This window comes from Rousettus aegyptiacus, unplaced genomic scaffold (genome assembly GCF_014176215.1).
Source record: "Rousettus aegyptiacus isolate mRouAeg1 unplaced genomic scaffold, mRouAeg1.p scaffold_m13_p_5, whole genome shotgun sequence".
In the NCBI taxonomy this organism is placed as follows: domain Eukaryota; kingdom Metazoa; phylum Chordata; class Mammalia; order Chiroptera; family Pteropodidae; genus Rousettus; species Rousettus aegyptiacus.
Window position 1 is genome coordinate 45,815,604 of NW_023416308.1, and position 18,638 is coordinate 45,834,241.

At 42.3% G+C, this 18,638-nt stretch overlaps 3 protein-coding genes across 7 annotated transcripts; 1 reads left to right on the forward strand and 2 right to left on the reverse strand.

The window, feature by feature from the left end:
• Window positions 1-76: 76 nt before the first annotated feature.
• On the reverse strand, window positions 77-6,230 carry CUNH11orf52 (chromosome unknown C11orf52 homolog). 2 transcript variants are annotated; one of them, XM_016149050.2, is made up of 4 exons: window positions 5,994-6,223; window positions 2,296-2,333; window positions 1,209-1,264; window positions 77-971 (listed from the first exon to the last, which is right to left on the reverse strand). In XM_016149050.2, exons 1-4 carry the CDS (start codon window positions 6,023-6,025, stop codon window positions 723-725), a joined length of 375 nt encoding a protein of 124 aa, XP_016004536.2. In that variant the 5' UTR covers window positions 6,026-6,223; the 3' UTR covers window positions 77-722. The 2 variants fall into 2 exon arrangements, with proteins under 2 accessions (XP_016004536.2, XP_016004534.2); XM_016149048.2 differs by lacking the exon at window positions 2,296-2,333 and having other exon boundaries at window positions 5,994-6,230.
• Window positions 6,231-9,327: 3,097 nt separating this feature from the next.
• Window positions 9,328-11,254, reverse strand: HSPB2 (heat shock protein family B (small) member 2). 4 transcript variants are annotated; one of them, XM_016149051.2, is made up of 3 exons: window positions 11,010-11,254; window positions 10,452-10,664; window positions 9,328-9,971 (listed from the first exon to the last, which is right to left on the reverse strand). In XM_016149051.2, the coding sequence occupies exons 1-3, from the start codon at window positions 11,119-11,121 to the stop codon at window positions 9,517-9,519; spliced, it is 780 nt and encodes a 259-aa protein (XP_016004537.2). In that variant the 5' UTR covers window positions 11,122-11,254; the 3' UTR covers window positions 9,328-9,516. The 4 variants fall into 4 exon arrangements, with proteins under 4 accessions (XP_016004537.2, XP_016004540.1, XP_016004539.1 ...); XM_016149054.2 differs by having other exon boundaries at window positions 10,452-10,639; window positions 11,010-11,252; XM_016149053.2 differs by having other exon boundaries at window positions 10,940-11,252.
• A 116-nt stretch (window positions 11,255-11,370) lies between these two features.
• Window positions 11,371-14,606, forward strand: CRYAB (crystallin alpha B). Its single transcript, XM_016149055.2, has 3 exons — window positions 11,371-11,815; window positions 12,915-13,037; window positions 14,267-14,606. Exons 1-3 carry the CDS (start codon window positions 11,432-11,434, stop codon window positions 14,468-14,470), a joined length of 711 nt encoding a protein of 236 aa, XP_016004541.1. The 5' UTR covers window positions 11,371-11,431; the 3' UTR covers window positions 14,471-14,606.
• Window positions 14,607-18,638: the final 4,032 nt, after the last annotated feature.

Consider the following 18,638-nt stretch of genomic DNA (forward strand, 5'->3'; position numbering starts at 1 on the left):
GCCCTTAGGCTGCGCGAGACCCGCTGCACTTCCGTAGAGCCCGCATATCCCCATCCCAGAAAATGCGCCAGGCACGTTCCGTAAGCTATTTATTGATCCTAGCGGCTCCACACTTGTGAGGGCCAGCAGTCCCGCCAAGAGGAGTTCCCCAGGCCACATAGTGCTGTCAGTATCAGTGACTTGAAGTCCTTGTAACTGATGTTTGGAGAATGCTTCCTCCCCTGCCCTCATTTGCTGTTAAGGTCGGGGACCCTTGACCCAGCTGCTGGGGAAATGGCCCAAGCCAAGCCTGAGAGCTGTCTTCCAAAACTCGGAATGCTTTTTTAGAGCACCAATTCTTCTTCAGCTTTGGAGTTTTAAGTATGTAAAAGGAATACCATTAGACTAAGTTCAACAAGATCAGCTCACGTGCAGGCGTAACCTGTTCTTTCTGCACTTTTCTTGAGAGCAAGAGTAAAGGTAGAGATCAAAAACCTACCTTTGTGCACCCTCAACATAACCCTCTCATTTTGTGCAACTCCATCCACCCCTAGTGACAAATAAGAGCTAGGCCAGGGGGAGAGAACAAGATTGGGGATATACAATTCCAGGGGCTCCTGAATTCTTTAAGCTTGAAAATGTGGCCGCCATCCTGGGTTGCTGCCACTCAGTTCCCCAAAGCAGTAGATTCTCCCACAGGAGTAGTGGTTAAATGATAGAAACTGGTCCTTTCTCCTCAAGGCTCATACTAGGGTCCCATTCTTGCTGTCATAGCAGGGTGTGGCCTGGGCGAAGCAAAGGGTAGCATACTCTGTAGCATTTTGTAACTGCAGGTGCTTCACTTCCCCGACAGAGCGTGGTCGGGTAGGGCTGCACACTTGAATGTCTGCATAATGTAAGTTGCTTTCCTCCGACCTCAGGTCTTGACTCTTCTCCTGAGAGGAAGGGTGCTCTAACACCCCCTCACACGTGTGTCCTGTTGTGTCATTGCCCTGCGAGGAATGGACAGCATTAAGGGAGATCCTTGGCTTGGTTTTGGCCCCTTACCTTCAATGTAGGGTCAGTTAGACTGATGTCCCTTCACTTTGCTCCTTTGGGGGATAGAGGAGGATGGGCAGAAGAAGCAAATTCTATAGATGATTGAGGTGTGTCTGTTCAGGGTGAAAAAGCTGAGTCCTAGGAACCCATGTCTGAGCGGCCCACAAGAAGGGACAGAGGCCTGTCATTACCTTTGTGCCTTTCTGCTGCTGTAGCTGCTGCTTTGATGTCCATCTTGGTTGATTCCCTGAGAAGAGGAAATCCAACTTGAATCCATTCTCTCTTCCCTGTCTCTACTGAGGTTGCCCCCTTCAAATCACAATCACAATTAAACTATTATTGTGGGCTTCTAACTGACTAATCTCCCTGCCTCTGTTCTCATCTCTTTCACTTCTACCGTTCCCACATATAAACTCCTTAGCGGGGTATGCAATCTAGCCCTTTCACAATCTGCCCATAATATCTTTCATCCTCATTTTTCACCAGTCCCTAACATAGTTCAACAAATATATGTTGAGAACCCATTAGATTACAGGCTCTGTGTCTCATTATGGGGATAGAAGAATGAGTAGGCTATTTCCTGTCTTGGGGAGCTTATAGTCTATTGTATTTGTGTCCTACTAAGGGGACACAAATAAGTACACAGGCTATTACAGTCCAATGTGGGGAGTGCTCAGCTACACTAAACAACTGGTCACTTTCAATCAAGTCAGTCTTTTCTCTCTCTTTTTCTTTTTTTCTGCATGAGACAATTCCCCTGCCTAAAATAGCCTCTCCTCACTGCTCTTCTTCCAACTTTGAACTTACTATTATTTCTTCAACATCAGTGTTCCTCTCATTCTCCCACGGCATGAGTATGCATCTATTATAGCACTAGTAGATGTCATTGTAATTACTTATGTATCTATTTCTCAAACTTGAGTTTCCACTCTTCTAGGGCTGAACAGTGTGTGTTTCCTCTTGTGCCTTCTGCCTCCTTGGGGATTCTGCAGTGCCTCACATACAATAACTGCACAGTGAATTTTTACTGAATTAATGAAAGAATGAGCAACCAACCTTGCCATTCTAAGATAATGGAAAGGATAAAACCCAGAGTTTCAAAGATGGTCTTGAATCCAGTAACCTAAAGATTCTTTTTGACGCACTATCTCCCTTTATCCCTTCCAAAACCACTCTTTTCCACATTGATGCTCTTTCCAAAGACATTGCTTCTATCACCTTCTTTAATTTGCTACCCTGCTGCCACCCCACTCAAGTTCTTCTCCTCACCACAGTTACCTGTTTTCTTTTTCCTGTAGAAAATTGATGGGCAGCTCCTGTGAAAGGAAAAACAGATCACCCACGTGTAAGGGCCTTGGCCTGTATCTTCCCTCTATCATTTGCTCTGTGGTCTCCTTAACATTCTGGGATGACCTTCCTTCGCCCCCAGTCTAACATAGAGTCACCCTGAGCCAGCCTCAAAACATTTATCAAGGGTACCACACCTCTCCCAAAGGGATGGTTCTGGAAGGTGGAGTGGTACGACTGACATAACCAGACCCAAAATACAGCCTCAGGCAACCAGGCACTACATGCCAGGAATGTAACTGGGTTGAGGGCTATTCTGGGATTGTCTAACAGGCTAATCCCAGCAGAGGGTAAGGGAAACCTGCCAAATAATGGGTTATTCCTGGATTCAGAGACCCTCTTGCTTCTGTTTTGGTGCTTTTTTGGGATGGTCTCTGCCAGCCCAGGTTCTCATTCTGGGAGTCACAGAAGCTGCCACAACCAGAGCTAAGTAGTTAAGGCTTCTCAAAGCCCTTTCCTAACAGGCAATCTCCCTCTCTCCCTCCCTCTCCTTGTTTTTAATTAACAGAGAAAGTGAGAGGTGTTTAACCTTTAAAGTCCACAGCACAGGGAGCTCTGGATTTGGTGAATGACTCAGCTACCTCACCCTTGCTGCAGGACAGACCTCTTATACTCATTTCTGAACCCCTGGGGTCCCCAGTGGAGCCAGGGTATCTATGTGATTTGTCAACTGTTTGATGGCCAGAAAAACAACACTTGTCTGAGGAAATAGGCTGAATAGTTTGGGGCTTACTCCATTGCTTTTTCTTGCTAGTACATTTCCAGCTCTCACCAGAGCCAACCCTATTTGTCTGACTTCTGTCTCCGCAAGGAAGTTCCCTTCTTTTGCTCTTTAAAAAGAGAGAGGGAAACTTCTAAATCATGTCCATTTAACTATTGTAGAAAAATCAGTACTTTTCTGTACATATCTGACAAAGGGTTGTGTTTTGGTTTGATTTTTGGTTTTAATGCAGGTTGACGAGTTGAAAGCAGAGTCACCATCTGAATTCTACAGGTTGTTCAGAAGAAAAGCCTTGAAACTACCTCCGGGTCTTTCTACTTCCTGTTCTGCCACTTCAGCTCTTCCTTTCTCTTACCACTGCCTTATCCTAGCCTCTAATCCCTTGCCCCTTGTCACTATTATCTTCCTACTTATTTCTACTTAAATGGATAAACATTAATTCTAAAATAACATACACTTGGGTGACACAATTATAGCAAACGGAGCCAGTTCCCAAGTTGGATATTGCACAATGCCTGGACACAACCTAAATGGAATATGCAGTTCAATACACAGTTGATAAGGTTTTATTTTTAGCTTAGGATTAAGGAAGCTAAATGGGCACTCTTATATTGGTAATAGGAGTAAATATTGGTACATTCTTTCTAGTTTGCAATTGGCAGTAAGTATAAAATGCCTTAAACATAAATGTGTGTGCGCTCTGATGTAGCAATTCCATATCCTAAGAAATAATTAGACAGGAGCAAATATGGATTTTCATTGTAGCATTATTTACAATTGCAAAAAAAAAAAAAACCCACCAAAACAGGAAATATCCTAAATGTCTAACACTGGGAACTGACTGAATAAATGGCAGCCTCAATCAATGGAACATTACACATTAATTAAAGAAAGATGTTGGAAGAAAACCCACTAGCATTGAAAATTTTACTCTTTATTAAGTCAATAAAAAGATAATAAAATGTGTTTGGGAATAAAAACTATGCATGTAGGCATTTAAAAAGAATTCCATGGAAATACACTCAAATGTTCCTGTCATCCCTGGGTGCTTATATTTATGGTTATTTTCTGCTCGTTGATATTTTCCAAATCTTCTATAGTGAGTATGTATTACTTTTGTAATCATAAAAAAATATTTTAAAATAAAAATCTCTTCTGTTATTAGAGTATCTTTAAGTCTCTGAGAGTTTATTGAGATAATGATAGAGAAAGATAATATTTACCCAGTCTTACTGACAATTTAAGAGAAAAAAATATTTTTTGGTTAGAATATCTGATACAGTGTTTCTGTCTAGGCTCTAGAGTCAGCCTGACAGTGTGACCTTCAGGCTGGCTGTGTGACCTTCAGCAAGTTTGAAACTTCATTAGTCTTCCTTTTTAAAAAAAAATAAAATAAAACACAGATGATAATAACCTAAGTCTCATGGGATTGTTGTAAGAATTAAATAAAATAATAAATGTAAACTATTCAGCTAGATGCCTGGCATATAATGAGTATCAGTAGAAGCTGACTACTATGACTATCACCATCAGAGGAAAAAATAACCAAAAATGAAGAATATGCAGACTTGGGAAGAAAGGAAGTAAAGAAGCCGGTACATCCCCCTTCCCTAGAAGCTTTAATGTTTCTAGATGTCCTATGTCTGTAGGACATGTCAGAGTTTAAAAAATCTTTACTTTTACAATTCTGACAATATTTCGGGAAACACGTATTATTGTTCTCATTTTATAGATGGGTCAACTAAGGCCCTACAACTTTATCTTACTCAAGAAGGCAGGGACCAAAATTCCTTTATTACTATGACTTCTGCATCTGTTACTATGCCCCCAGTACATGTAGGTGTTTAATAATAAAATGTTTAATAAATGAATGAATAGTAGGAACAGGACTTGAATCCGGTGTACTGACTCCAAATCATATGCTCTTTTCAATGTATCTCACTGTATCTCTAAATATAATGATGCTTTATTTATAAATAAGACATCTTCAAGACTGACCCAAGTATGGAATGATATAGCTAAGAAGGCACTGGACAGGATAAAACCAGGTCCAGGGGTTTATAGTGATGACAACTCTAGAAAAGAACGATAAAGACATTACGATTAATTTACAGTGAGGCTTTCACATATCCTCTATTCTTCAAACTTGTGACCTAAACAACATAGGTCATGTTATCTATTTTGTGCGTGTGTGTGTGTGAGAACAAAGAAGTTACAGGATTTGCCTAAGTATCACACAGCAAATAAGTGTGAAAGTTATATTAAATATTCCATGGATAGTCTCCTCCTCACTTCTTCCCTTTTAAATAAACATTTCTCCAAAGTTGATTTGCTTTATTTGAGAGGCAATATTTTGCAATGGTTAAAAGTATGGGCTCTGAAGTCAGACAGACCCAGGCTGGAATCTTGATTTGCTTACTAGTCATGTGACCTCGGAGCCTCAGCTGACAAGGCTCTGAGCCCCAGCTTCTCCGCTGTTGAAAAAAAAAAAAGAAAAAAAAGAGGAGTAAAGCCACCTCCTTCATAAAATTGTTGGGAAAATTAAAGGAGATAGTTTGTAACATGCCTGGCACATCGTAAGCCATCAAATGCTACAATTATCCTCTGGGGAAGAAGGGAAAGGACAGAGGGAAAAGAGAGGAAGAGGAGGATAAAGTGAAACAATGCCAATTCACCACTCCAGACCGCCTCTGGGAATTCTACAGACAGCTGGCTTCACTGTGTGTTCAGAGGTCTCCTGAAAGGAGTGAGCGCAGAAGGAGGTGGTGTTCTGGTGCTGGCATCGGGAGGTGCCAGGCAGAGGAAGGTGGCAGTTGTAGGTTGGCAGAGAACTATCTGTAGGCTCTATTCTCAGGGCCTCCATGTCCACCGACAGAGACGTTACCCTCCCCACTTGCCCCCTACTCACCAGCTTCCCCCGCAGCAGAGACGGTTTCCCATAGTGCTCTGTCTCTGAGGGAGCCCAGCTGTTTTTCTACATAAAGAGGCTTGTGCATTTCCTGGTTCCTGGTTTAGCTTTCAGTTGCAGCTCCCAGGGAGTCTCTGTCAGTGTCAGATTTCAACCTAGCAGGTTGTACTTTAGAAGCCACCTGCTGGAAAGATTCCCAGGTGACTTTTCCCAGCCAAAGGGGAGAAGAACACGTACGGGCTCCAGGTGACAACTATCTCACCTTGGGGATTTGGAGTTGCTTTGATGAAGCCATGAACTTTGAGATCAAGCTTCAGTGAAAAGAAACCTGAGCTAGAAAAAGGCTCTGGGTTTCCTTAGGAAATGTTTCTCTGCAACATCACACTGTCGTTGAAATATATTCTCTATATGGAGAAAAGACTCTTACTTTACGTTTCCCAGTACTACTCAGCTTTAGTTGTGTTTCACTTTTGAGATAATCAGTATCGAATTCTTATTATTCCTGTCCAGAATCTGGGTTTAAATATCGGAGTCCCTTGGTAACTTAAATTTAGGGAAATGGATTTCTTTTATATTCTTTTTCCCTTGCTACTGGAATTAACATGGACAAATCACTTTCTTCCATGACTGTGAAATGGAGGACCGAACCGATTACCAAATCCCCTTTCTGGTCAAAAATCATATGACTCTATGACTGCAATGGCCTAAGCACTTCTTAACCACTCACTTCCCCACTCTCACTATAGAACTACAGAATCTCCACTTACACTTCAACTCAACCTCTTCTTCCAATGACCCAAAATTTTACTCATTCCACACTTACCAGCAACTAGGGTGCAGTCAAGCAAATTCTTCTGTAGAAAATATGGGCTCTAGGAGAATTCGTGAAACCTATAAGGCCTGTCTTTGGTACTCCCACCCCCATCTTTAATGTCTTGCTCAGATGCCCAGTTATTTGTGTGCTTCTTCTGGGGATTCGGGACCTACTGCTTAGCCTGTGGTCTACAGAGAGCACTCTAGACTCTTCTCTCCTCCCCATCTTCTTTCCTTATGAAAAATGGAGACAATGGGAGTGACAGCCTTACATAATTGTGGTGAAGATTAGATGAGATAATGTAAATGAAGCTCCAGTCCAAGGCCTGGCAAATGGGGAGCTCTCAGTAAGCCCTAGCTATTATTATTATTACTTCTTGTTCTCAGCTAGTTTTCAGATGGTAAAGCGTCTTACTTCATTATCTTGCACTGGATCATTGCATGCGCCTCTTATTTCATGGTCATACTTCTCCCTGGCAATCCATTCTGTACTCTATCATTAGCTGTATTTTTTTTTTCACCCTATTACCCAAACTTCTTAGCCTGGCACTCGAAGCCCTCCACGTCTGGTCCCTTTCCAGCCACTTTCTCTAATCTAAAGGAAAAATGTAAAGGAAAACAACCAAGAGATTTCATATGGCCAGAAACGTCAAAGAAATCAATAGTGTGCTATGGTAGCCCGAAAACCTGATACACTTTAAAGCAGCATTAATAGAGGTCTAGAGTGATAAACAAGGGTATTGATTACTTCACTGACGTTGGTACCACCCAGTTCGGGACTGTAATAATAATTTTAGTTTTACATGTTGAATTTCAAATTATGTTGTCAAAAGGTAGTGTGTTCAAGAGAAAGTTGTCTGGATAAGTGGTATGGAAAGTCCTGTCAGATGTGGTTAAAAGAACTAGGCATGTTTAGACAGGAAAGAGAAGTCCTAGGAGGACAAGATGGTTATCTGAAGGACTTTCATTTGAAAGAACTGCATTTCTTTTCTGGACATAACCAGAACCAATGGGCAGATGTGACTAAAATGCAGATTTTGGTTCAATAGAAGGAAGAATTTGTAACAGATATGTCCAAAAAGAAAACGACTAATAACCTTAAAAGAATTTGAAAGGGGTGGGAATTTAGATTAAATCAGAGGTCTCAAATGTTTTCCTAGCTAAGGAACTCTTTCTTTTAAATAAAGTTCATGTAAAAATCCCAGTTACAAGACAGATCAATAAGAAGGTGGTCTGGTTGAAGTCTGAGTACGATCCTTTTTCTATTCTACTTCTTTTCAATTTGGTACTAAATCCTCGAGAGTAGAAAATAAAAGACCACACAGTTTTTATAATTTATACTTACAATGTGTATCCCCCATAGTGTATTACTTGGGGTTTGATAAATAAATGTTGAATAAATTAACAAATTAATATACCAATAGTTATTAGTCTGAAGCATGTTTTCATTTTAAATGGATGGCAATCCTTTAAATGCAAATTGGATTTTTCAAGTGAGGGTTCTTATCTTGGGTGTCCACAGATCCCTAAGAGGGGCATATGAATGACTCTCAAGAGCTGAATGAACCTATTCAAATTGTATGCCATATTTGGGAGCATATGTATTTTTCTGATAAGAGAATCTTATAGCTTTTGTCAGATTTTCAAATGGGTCTGAACCCAACAAAGTTAAGAATGAACCACTTTAATGGAAGAATTTCAGATGTCCATCACAGCCATGTAAAAAACATATTTGGGAGCAGGGAGGTCTGGACACTCTCCAGGTCATACACATGCATGCTCTCTTGATTACAGAGAGTAATTGAGGGGTCAGACCTCTAGGCTATCTTGGGTACACCAAACCTCTAGTAATAAGCCTTTACCTCCAAGGGATGCTTCCCCGGCCTTTACCACCACACTAATAGCCCTAGATCCCCTGCACTTAGTTTGGAACGATGATGTGTGGAGTGATGATGCAGTGATTCCTCTCTTTGGGATGTTCCCAGTATGATACTTTCTTCCATGGGCTTCCCCTGTGCAGAGGGTAAGGAGACTTTGGTGATAATGGCAGAGGTTTCTATGTCTGTAGCTCTGTGTATACATACTTGGTTCCTCAGAATCAGAGACCATTTTCATTGGACAGAATTTAGTATGGGAAAATAGGGCTTTAGGCAATCCTCTCCAGCCAAAATCTGTTTTCCCAACCCCTACCCAAAACAGACCAGACAGTCTGGAGACCCTTGTTTTTGTATCTCTAATCGCCAGCTCAGACAGTGCCCTCTGGACTGTTTGGATGGCATATCCCTTTTCCCTCCCAGGATCACTCTCTCTTTTGTTGCATTGTGAGAAAATTATGGCTAGGAATTTGATCTGGAGCCAGTGTCAGCTTCCGGGCGTGATCTCAGCATCCAAGTGTGAGCCTGGGATTCTGTAATGTTGGGCACATCTCACTGAGGAGGCTTTTTTCTAGTTGGCTATGACCTTCTCCCTCCCTGCCCGCCCCATCCTCCAGAACATAGAATAGGGAGCTGCACAAACCAGGCCCTGAGATTTGAGTTTATTCAGCTCCACCCAGAACTAAACCAAAGGCTAGGACACGTCCCAAGGGACCAAACCATACATTGTGGCCCATGCACTTTCCCTCCCTCAAGGATGCTGTTGCCTCTGGGGTGGTGGCAGCTGCTCTATCACCGCATGAGGTAGAAAGCGCTGGGTGCTGGGTCTGTGGCACTCAGGGCTCAACTCTGGCGACCTCCTCCTCTTCCTCTGGATCAGGAGGTGCAGACAGCAAGGAGATATAGACCTCATTGACCTCTGTGTCCAAATGTCGGCCACCCCGAGGCGCCTCCAGGTTAAGGATGCCATCATGGGAGAGAGCTGCACGGACTCGCCAGGGGTCAACATCCGCAGGCAGGACATAGGTGCGGCAGAACTCTCGGGACACGAAGCCGTGGCGGTCCAGGCGCTGCGGGTGCCGGGCGGACACCTCCAGCAGGTTGTCCACAGTCCTCACAGTCACCTCATCGGGGGTAAAGTGGCTCACATCCAGAAACGCCTGGAACTTGCCCTCACTGAGCCTGAGCTCCGAGGCCCCTGCCCTGCTGCCCTCCCCAGCTCTGGTGGCCCGGGGCCGAACATAGTAGCCATGGTAGAGGGTGGGAGTCAGGATCTCTTCCGGCAGGAGGCCTGAGGGGCGGAGAGAGAGAAGGCAAGAGACAGGATGAGGGAGCGTGAGTCGGGAACAGGAGTGAATAAGGAACGAGGACTGGGGAGAGTATGAGGGGAGTCAGGAGAAGTAGGGAAGGGGAGAGGGCACAGCGGCTAGAATGAGGTAGTTGGGTAGAAGGGATTGACGAAGGAAATGAGATGGGGCGGAGGAGAGTAAACCAAAGCAGAACCGGGTGGACATAAGGGGAACAAGAAGGCAAACTAAGGGGATAAGGGGACAGGTGTAAAAGCATTGCAGGCACCACGTCTGCACTGAGGTCAGTAGGAAAGGGAAAGAGCCCTGCTTGTAGGGGAGGAGGGGGGAGCTGGGGTGGGAGATGGCTCGCTTCAGGAGTTCAGTTAAGCCCGGCGTGGGGTGGAGGCCAGCACCATTGGGAGGTCAGCCCAGAATTTCAGGCGGTGGGGGTGGGAGGCAAGGGAGTGGCGTCTGTGCCATACCTTCTCCGAAGCGCTGCTCACCCAGGCGACTCGGGTTGGCAAATTCGTACTCGGCGGTGGCCGGGTGGGCATGTGGCACCGAGCGGCCCGACATGGCTGCAGATGTGTCAGCGGCCCAGATCCGAGGTGCAGCGCGACCCCTCCAGCTGCCTGAAGAACTAGGGCTCCGTCCGAGGTGGGGGCGGGGTCTACACCACCCAAAATAGTGCCTAGCTTAGGGGAGGGACGGACAGCGGGGCCCTGAGCGCCAGCCAAGAGTGTGTGACCAGCCTGCCTGGACCCCCACCCCTCCCCCGCACACCCTTCAGCTGTCGCAGGGGACTTGAGGAAGACAGCTGAGGGTCCTGGTTTTGAGCAAACAGGGGAGTGAGCTGGGGAGGAGAGGCTGGTGTCAGGGCCCCTGGAGAGGCCTAGCTGAGACCCTCGCCATTTGCACATTTTCCACACCATCTTTTCTCCTCCTCAGTTTCAGGCACCCTTCACCTTACCTCATAAAGCTCTCCTGTATCTGATGCTCTGCAAGCATTGTAAGGTGTAAGATGCAAGAAACTTTCCTACCTTTGCTTCGGGGTGGAGTGAGGAGTCTAGTCTTCCTGCCCAGGTTAATGGCAGGGTCCTCACCTGAACCCAGGTCAACCTTGAGCACCGCACAGATGCCTGCCACTGACATGTTGGTGATCACGGCTCTCCTCCAGGGACTCACAAAGAGTTAATGTCTCTGGGGCCCAGCCAAGGAAGATTCCAGTTCTTGCCCAGGCCCAAGATAGTAGCTGGCTGTATTCCCCTGGCTGGCTAGGCTGGAGAGGAGGAGGGGCATACATCCTGCCTGCTTGGGATTCCTGACTCTGTCCCAAGAGAGGTTGGGGGGGGGGGGTCCCTTTGGGTGTGGACAGAAAGCTAGTGAAACAAGTCCAGGACAAGTCACTGGCCAGCTCAGACGTGTTTGTATTTCTCTTTTCTTAGCTCAGTGAGTACTGGGTATGTGTCACACTGCCAAATCCCTGATCACAAGTCTCCATGAACGGGTGGTGAGCTGGGATAATAAAACCCCTGACATCACCATTCCAGAAGCTTCACAAGACTGCATATATAAGGGGCTGGCTGTAGCTGCTGCAGCTGAAGGAGCTGACCAGCCAGCTAACCCCCACACTCACCTAGCCACTATGGACATCGCCATCCACCACCCGTGGATCCGACGCCCCTTCTTTCCTTTCCACTCCCCCAGCCGCCTCTTTGACCAGTTCTTTGGAGAACACCTGTTGGAGTCTGATCTCTTCCCAACTTCTACTTCCCTGAGCCCCTTCTACCTTCGGCCGCCCTCATTCCTGCGGGCACCCAGCTGGATTGACACTGGGCTCTCAGAGGTAAGTCTCCCCTCTGTAAGAAGTTCTTCCCTAACCTCTGGAAATATCTCCATCTGCTCTGTTTCTCCTGTCTATCTAAATGTCTAAGTGTCTTAAGTCTTTTAGGCACATATGTGTCCTGTAGTGAAGAAAGATGAGGTTACTAGTTCCTCTCTCCCCCAGTTACATGTTTGTCTTGTAAGATCCTCTGTATCCTACTTACTAATTTTTTTTCTTTGCTATGAGGATCATCTTCTATCCCCTAAGTAGGATGATCCTTTCTGGTTTAGTTCATAAGGATCTACAGGGAGAGAGCTGCCTTCAGACTCCTTTGTGCACCACTTCTAATTCCTCATACTCCTGACAAATTTTATCACCTTAAGTTTCAGAGCCAGGAGACAGCCCTACCTTATCCTGAGCTTTTCATCACCGAGTGGAGCTGGAGACAGCAACCACTATTTTCTTCCTTCTTATTCTCTCTTCTATGATTTTCAGGGCTTCTCAGAGCTGTGACATGGCACTGGCCTGGGTCCAAGCTTAAGGAGAAAAGAATGTACACCCAGTCTTTAGACCCCTACTTGTCCTAAGAGGGTAGGAGAATGGGGTGAACATATAAAGTTAACAGAAGTTATCATAGATAACACTCTGGTTTAAAAATATTCAAGTGTGAGTAAATAGGAGTTCAGTGGGAAAGGGCTTTGGAAGAACAATCAGGACCAGTAGAACATTCCAGATTGAGTGGGTGGGAAACTTGGCAGAGATCTGAGCAAGAAAAAGGAGCCTTTGTCTCATAGACAAATGACAAGGCCAGGCATTGGGGTTAGAGAGGCAGCAGAAGCCATGCCCAGACCCATCTTTGTGATTGCTCTCCTGGGTGGCCTGTTTCCTTCCCTGTCCCTGTAAATAAAGTTTGAGCCTGATGACCAAGTGGTATGCCTGGGTACTACTGTAGTGGCTCCCCTGAACTAGAGTCATGTTTATTCAAAAAGGGATTTTTAGCCAAAAAGAGGAAGATAAACTACCTGGCTAGAAAGTAAGTCTAGAACAATGAGAGTGGACTAGCAATCCACGTTCCTACTATTCTTTCTCCTATCTCCTCCATGCATCTTGCTATTTCTAGATGCGTCTGGAAAAGGACAGATTTTCTGTCAACCTGGATGTGAAGCACTTCTCCCCAGAAGAACTCAAGGTCAAGGTGCTGGGAGATGTGATTGAGGTGCATGGCAAACATGAAGAACGCCAGGTATGTAGCTCATTTTCTCTCCTGTTCATTCATTCAGTGCCTACTATGGCAACATTCCAGTCTTAAACCATTAGGGTTTGGAGCAGGGATAGATCTGATGGCGGTGGTGGTGGTGGTAGTGGTGTTGCTGTTGCTGTGTTTTTGGCCAGAAAAGTGATCTTTGCTGTTTATTTATTTTGATCTGATTGACTTAAATGTGATAGGTGGGATATTCAATTCCCACTCAAACTTGGCCACATTAGAATCACGAAGGAAATTTTTTAAAATTCTGATGCTCAGGCGAATTAAATTAGAATTTTTAGGAATGGGCCCCAGGCATCATTTTTAAAGCTCCCTAGGTAATTCTAATGTGTAGCCCACTGATTTAGGCAGAGTGCCTGTCCCACACCTGGTTACTTTACATAATTACATTAACTCCACATACCCTGAAGGTTCTTGTGTTTGGGACTTTTAGATGTTCAGGAATCCTCTTGTCTTTAGCACATCTTAATGCTGAACTATTTGGTTTGCCTAAGTTTCAGAGCTCCTAATACACTAGAGAAACTGTGTAAATCAGTTAATTGAGAGCCTGTCTGGATCAATGCTTGAGATTCAGCAGGTAAAAGGGTTAGGGTCAACTACTCTTAGCAGAATTCTGAAGAATGGAATAGCTTCTCATTACTTTCTTGGAGAGAGGGAGATTTAGTAGGTTTTCTTACCAATTAGTGATAACTCAGAATCTTGTACATCAAGCGGTACAGTTTAAGGTCCTTAAACTGTTGCCATTTTGCATACATGGTTTAAGTTTGGGTCACAGTCTCCCTGGTTGGAGTTTGTTTTGTTTTTTAAATAGCAGCAGTCCTACTTGTCTGGAGCATTCTGGGACATTCCTGAAGAGTCAAGACAATTTATGAGCTTCTTCAAGGATTCCGATCTTTAATTCTAGATGATATTCCAAATCCTGTAGGCCCAACACACATTGATCTAAACCTTTGGGAAATACCTCTCAATACATCTCTGCCTCAGTGTTTAGAGAGCTATGAAGTTTTGCCTGTTTCAGACTTCTCAGATTCTCATTGGTAGGAGTGACCCCATAGGCAACTTCATCTTAGCCCCAAACAGAACATCTTTCTCATGTTGCCATGGCATTTGGTCATACCTAAGGGGAAGGAGGATGTATGAGTTCTATGGAAGTGGTGCTATTTTCCTGTTCTTATCTCTCTGCCTCTTTCCTTGTTTTCTTGGATTAGGATGAACATGGTTTCATCTCCCGGGAATTCCACAGGAAATACCGGATCCCAGCAGATGTGGACCCTCTTGCCATAACTTCATCACTGTCCTCTGATGGGGTCCTCACTGTGAATGGACCAAGGAAACAGGCCTCTGGCCCTGAGCGCACCATTCCCATCACCCGTGAAGAGAAGCCTGCTGTCACTGCAGCCCCCAAGAAGTAGATGCCCTTTCTCTAACTGCATTTTTTAAAACAATAAATTTTCCCCACCAGTGAATGAAAATCTGTGATTAGTGCTGAAGCTTATTAATGCTAAGGGCAGGCCCAAATTATTAAGCTAATAAAATATCATTCAGCAACAGATAATTGTCTTGTGTTTGAATATTCCATATTTTTTTTAATGGACAAATACAGCAAATCCATTTACCTATCACATTATGATTTAGGAGGCTCCAGGTACATTAGAGTCAGAATGACTCTCTCCATCACTTAATAATGGTATAAATTTAGCAAGTCACTTAACCTTTCTGGTCTTCAGGTCTTCCATTTATAACATGGGGTACTGATTTGTACACTTGATATAAGGAGTAACTTAAGGAGAAAAAGTAGGTAAAGCCCTTGGCAGAGTTTAAAGGATATCGGTTCTTCCCTCTCCTCCCTCTTTGATTTGACCCTTAGTTCCAAGGACACATTTGAGTGAACTCTGATTAACAACACATAAAAGGCCTTAGTGCATCTTTGAAATTAATCATATCACCAAGGAGGAAATGGTGCCCCCAATGTTATTTGACATTTTTCTACTGATAAGCATTGCCTTCAGCTGATTCACAAAGGCAATAAGTAGGACTTGGGTGATTATCACCAAACAAGCCTTTCAGGTATAGTCTCTAAATTATTCAGCTAATACCTATTAAAACTAAGACTGGGAAATATCCAATCACCCATTGTAAAAAAAAAATTAACTTTGAGAATTAGAAGTAATAACTAATCAATAAGTGATTCTATTATTTAGTTTAGCAAAAGACACATTACTATACAAAAACATCTTTATTTCACTTTTGTGAGCCTAGACAAAACTTCTGATTTGATTAATTAAAAATAGCCCTGGTCTGGTGCAGGTTATCTAGCATAAATGTTTTTCCTTCTTTCTTTCTCTACCTCTGGGCTCATCATTCCCTACTTTCCAGTAGTTTTGCATCAGCCTCCATTTCACTTTCTACATCTCTCCTTATAAATCAGGTTTTATAATGGTGACTGGGGCTGCTGTCCTGCTATTGAGCACTATCTCAGAGCCACAGGATAGCTTGTATAAATTTGTAATCATGATGCTATGTCTGGGTCTTCTTACCTCACTAAGCCCAGAGTTCCTATTCAACTACAGCATCCCCAGAAGGTTGATAGACAGGATTTTTCTAGATTTCTTTCAGAAATGGGAAAATCTCATCATAGCTTTAAGCAATGAACTGGTTTCTTCTTCCATCTTGGATTGAGCACTTTTAGTCCTTTTATCCTTAGAAGTCAAATTCATAGCTGCCACTATCTGCTTCTCAACCTAGAGGCCAATATGCCCATTCTTCTGAATTTTATTCTTATTTATTTAAATATTATTTATTTTGTCCAAATCGTTATTTATCTTTTCTGTTTTTAAAAACGCTACCATTGCAATGTGTTAGGAACAGGAGGATTGCATCAAACGTGAATTTACTGTTCTAGCTTCTTAAACAGTCTGTCCCTTATTTAATCTTTGACCTACCACTTCCCTAAAATTGTACTTATGAAAGCAAAAGTTTTGCTATATCTAATGGATACTCCTGCGATTGTCATTGGGCTTTTATATTCTGCATTTGATAATCCATTTGACTACTCACCTCTTCCTTCTTTAAATTTTATTCCCTTGGTTTCTGTGACATTGTGCTAAACAGGCTTTTCTCTCATTTTCCTGACCACTTCTTCTCTCTTTTATAAACTCATCTTTCTCTGCCTATCATTCAAGTTTGCCTTTCCAATTATTCTGTTGTTGGCCTTTCCCCGTTCTGCTTTTTGATAAACCTGTGTAATACTATCAACTCTCATACCTTCAACTCTTGCTTGTGTGCTTTCCATATCCTAAATTTATACTCCACGCCAGCTGTGTCTCCAGAGAACTGGAATTACATGTCCAACTACTTATTAAATATCTTCGTTTGAATTCCCAAAGGCTCACAAACTCAACATACCTACAACTGTATTTGTAATCTTGTCTCGTTTTTTAACTCTTAATGTATTCCATATCTTGGTGAATTTTATGTACCTTAATCACTCATTCTTATTTTTGTATTATATAAGTTCATACAGCTGTCAAAACCATAAATCAAGGAATTATTTGACCTATTTTGAAAACCAAAATAGGCAACAATAAAATCAACAAAAAGAAAAATTAAGGAATAACTTCATTTGAAAAGATCAATAAATATTAAACAAAAAGAAGCAGAACTTAAAAAAAAACATGGTTGTGAAAAAAACTATTTCTATATATTATAAATTAGCTGATATTATAAATGCTATATGAGTCAAAGCTGCATGTTTACACATTGAAAGCTGAGAAATTCACTCAGAATGCAGCAAGTTAGGGAGAAAGATATTAAAAAATCGGAACAGTTAAGATACATGGATGAAAGAATGAGAGATTCCAATAGGTATCTAAATGGGTGTTTTAGAAGAATTAATGGGAAAAAAAAGGGAAGTATTATTTAATTCTGAAAAAGAGATTTTTCAGAATTAAAGATAGATGCGAGTCCTCAGACACGGTAGGATAAATAAGACTAAATATGTACCTAAGAATATCACTGTGAAAATCCAAAACAATAAAGATAAAGATAAAATGTTAAGAGATATGAAGACAAAAAGATATATTAACTGTAAATGAATTATAAGTAGACTGACAGCAGACTTCTCTGCATCAATAAAGATCAAAAGACAATGGCATAATGGCTTAAAAGTACAAGCTGTTAGCCCATGGTTTTAGTTTCACTCCAAGTAGATGTTCCCGGAATGGCAAGATGTCAATATTGGAAAAAACATCTCTCAAAGTGATTTATTACATTAATAGAGTAAAAGAAAATAAATCTTATGATTATCTCAAATTATGTATGTATGGTTCAGTCTCCTTCCTTCATAAGAGAAAAAACACACCAGGAACACAAGGGTGCTGCCTTAACTTGGTACACATTATATAACAAAAACCTAAAGCAAGAATTATATTTACCATATTTAAATATGTTAATTTATAACAAAATTTAAATATATTACTTTTACTATTCTATCATTGCTAATATTTAACTTGGCATGAAAGGTTCTAGCTGATGCCATAATAGAAGAAAATAAGAGATGTAAGAATTGGAAGAGATGAAACTACTATTATTTGTAAATTATATAATCATTCGCCAAAATAAACCCAACAGAATCAATGAACTATTAGAACCAATAATAGAGTTCAGCAAGTTTGTAGGATACAGTATTAACTTACATAATATCATTCAATTTATCTATTCTTGCATATCACTAAGTACTAATGATTTTCAGCATTTCTTTGTATGCATTTTGGCTTCTGGTTTCCACCTCTTTAAACTTCCTGTGTATAGTCTTAATTCATTTTTTAATGGAATAGCTGTCCTTTTCCTGGGAATTTGTTTTAATTTTCCACCTATCAATGCTATTAATTTCTTGTATATTTTAGAAAGTACATATGTATTTCCCTTTCTGTCAGCTCTTGTGGAGGATTAAAGATGGCCACAAATCTCCTGGCACTTCTCCCATTATGAGATGGAAGTATGCCCCTTTCTTTTGAATGTAGAGCCTGTAGTTGCAGGTTTTGCAACTGCTTTGACCAAAAGAATATGGTAAGAATGATACAGTGTGAGTTTCCAGGCCCAGGCCTTAAGAAACTGGCAGCTCCCACTTCTCATCTTGTGTAGCACTCTTTGGAGCCCTGAGCCTCCATATACAAATCCAACTACCTGTGGAAAGACCCTTCGGAGACACCCTGATACTACAAAGAGAGGGAGGCAGGCCCAACTGAGCCCAGCCTTCCAATCATCCTCACCAAAGCATCAGAAATGACAATTAAGTCATCTTAAAGCCTATAGATCAGACTGCCCACCAGCTGAATGTCATTAAGTGGCCCCAGTCAATGCCACGAGGAGCTAAAGAATTGCCCAGCTGAGCCCTGTGCTGCAAAATAGTAAGGTCTAATAAAATGATTCTTGTTTTAAGCTACTAAAATTATAAAAAAAAGGTTTTACAGATTTTACAGAAATAAAAAGGATTAAAAGAGAATGCTATGAACAACTGTATGCCAGCAAATTGGAAAACAGAGATCAAACTGATAAATTCCTGGAAACATACTATCTACC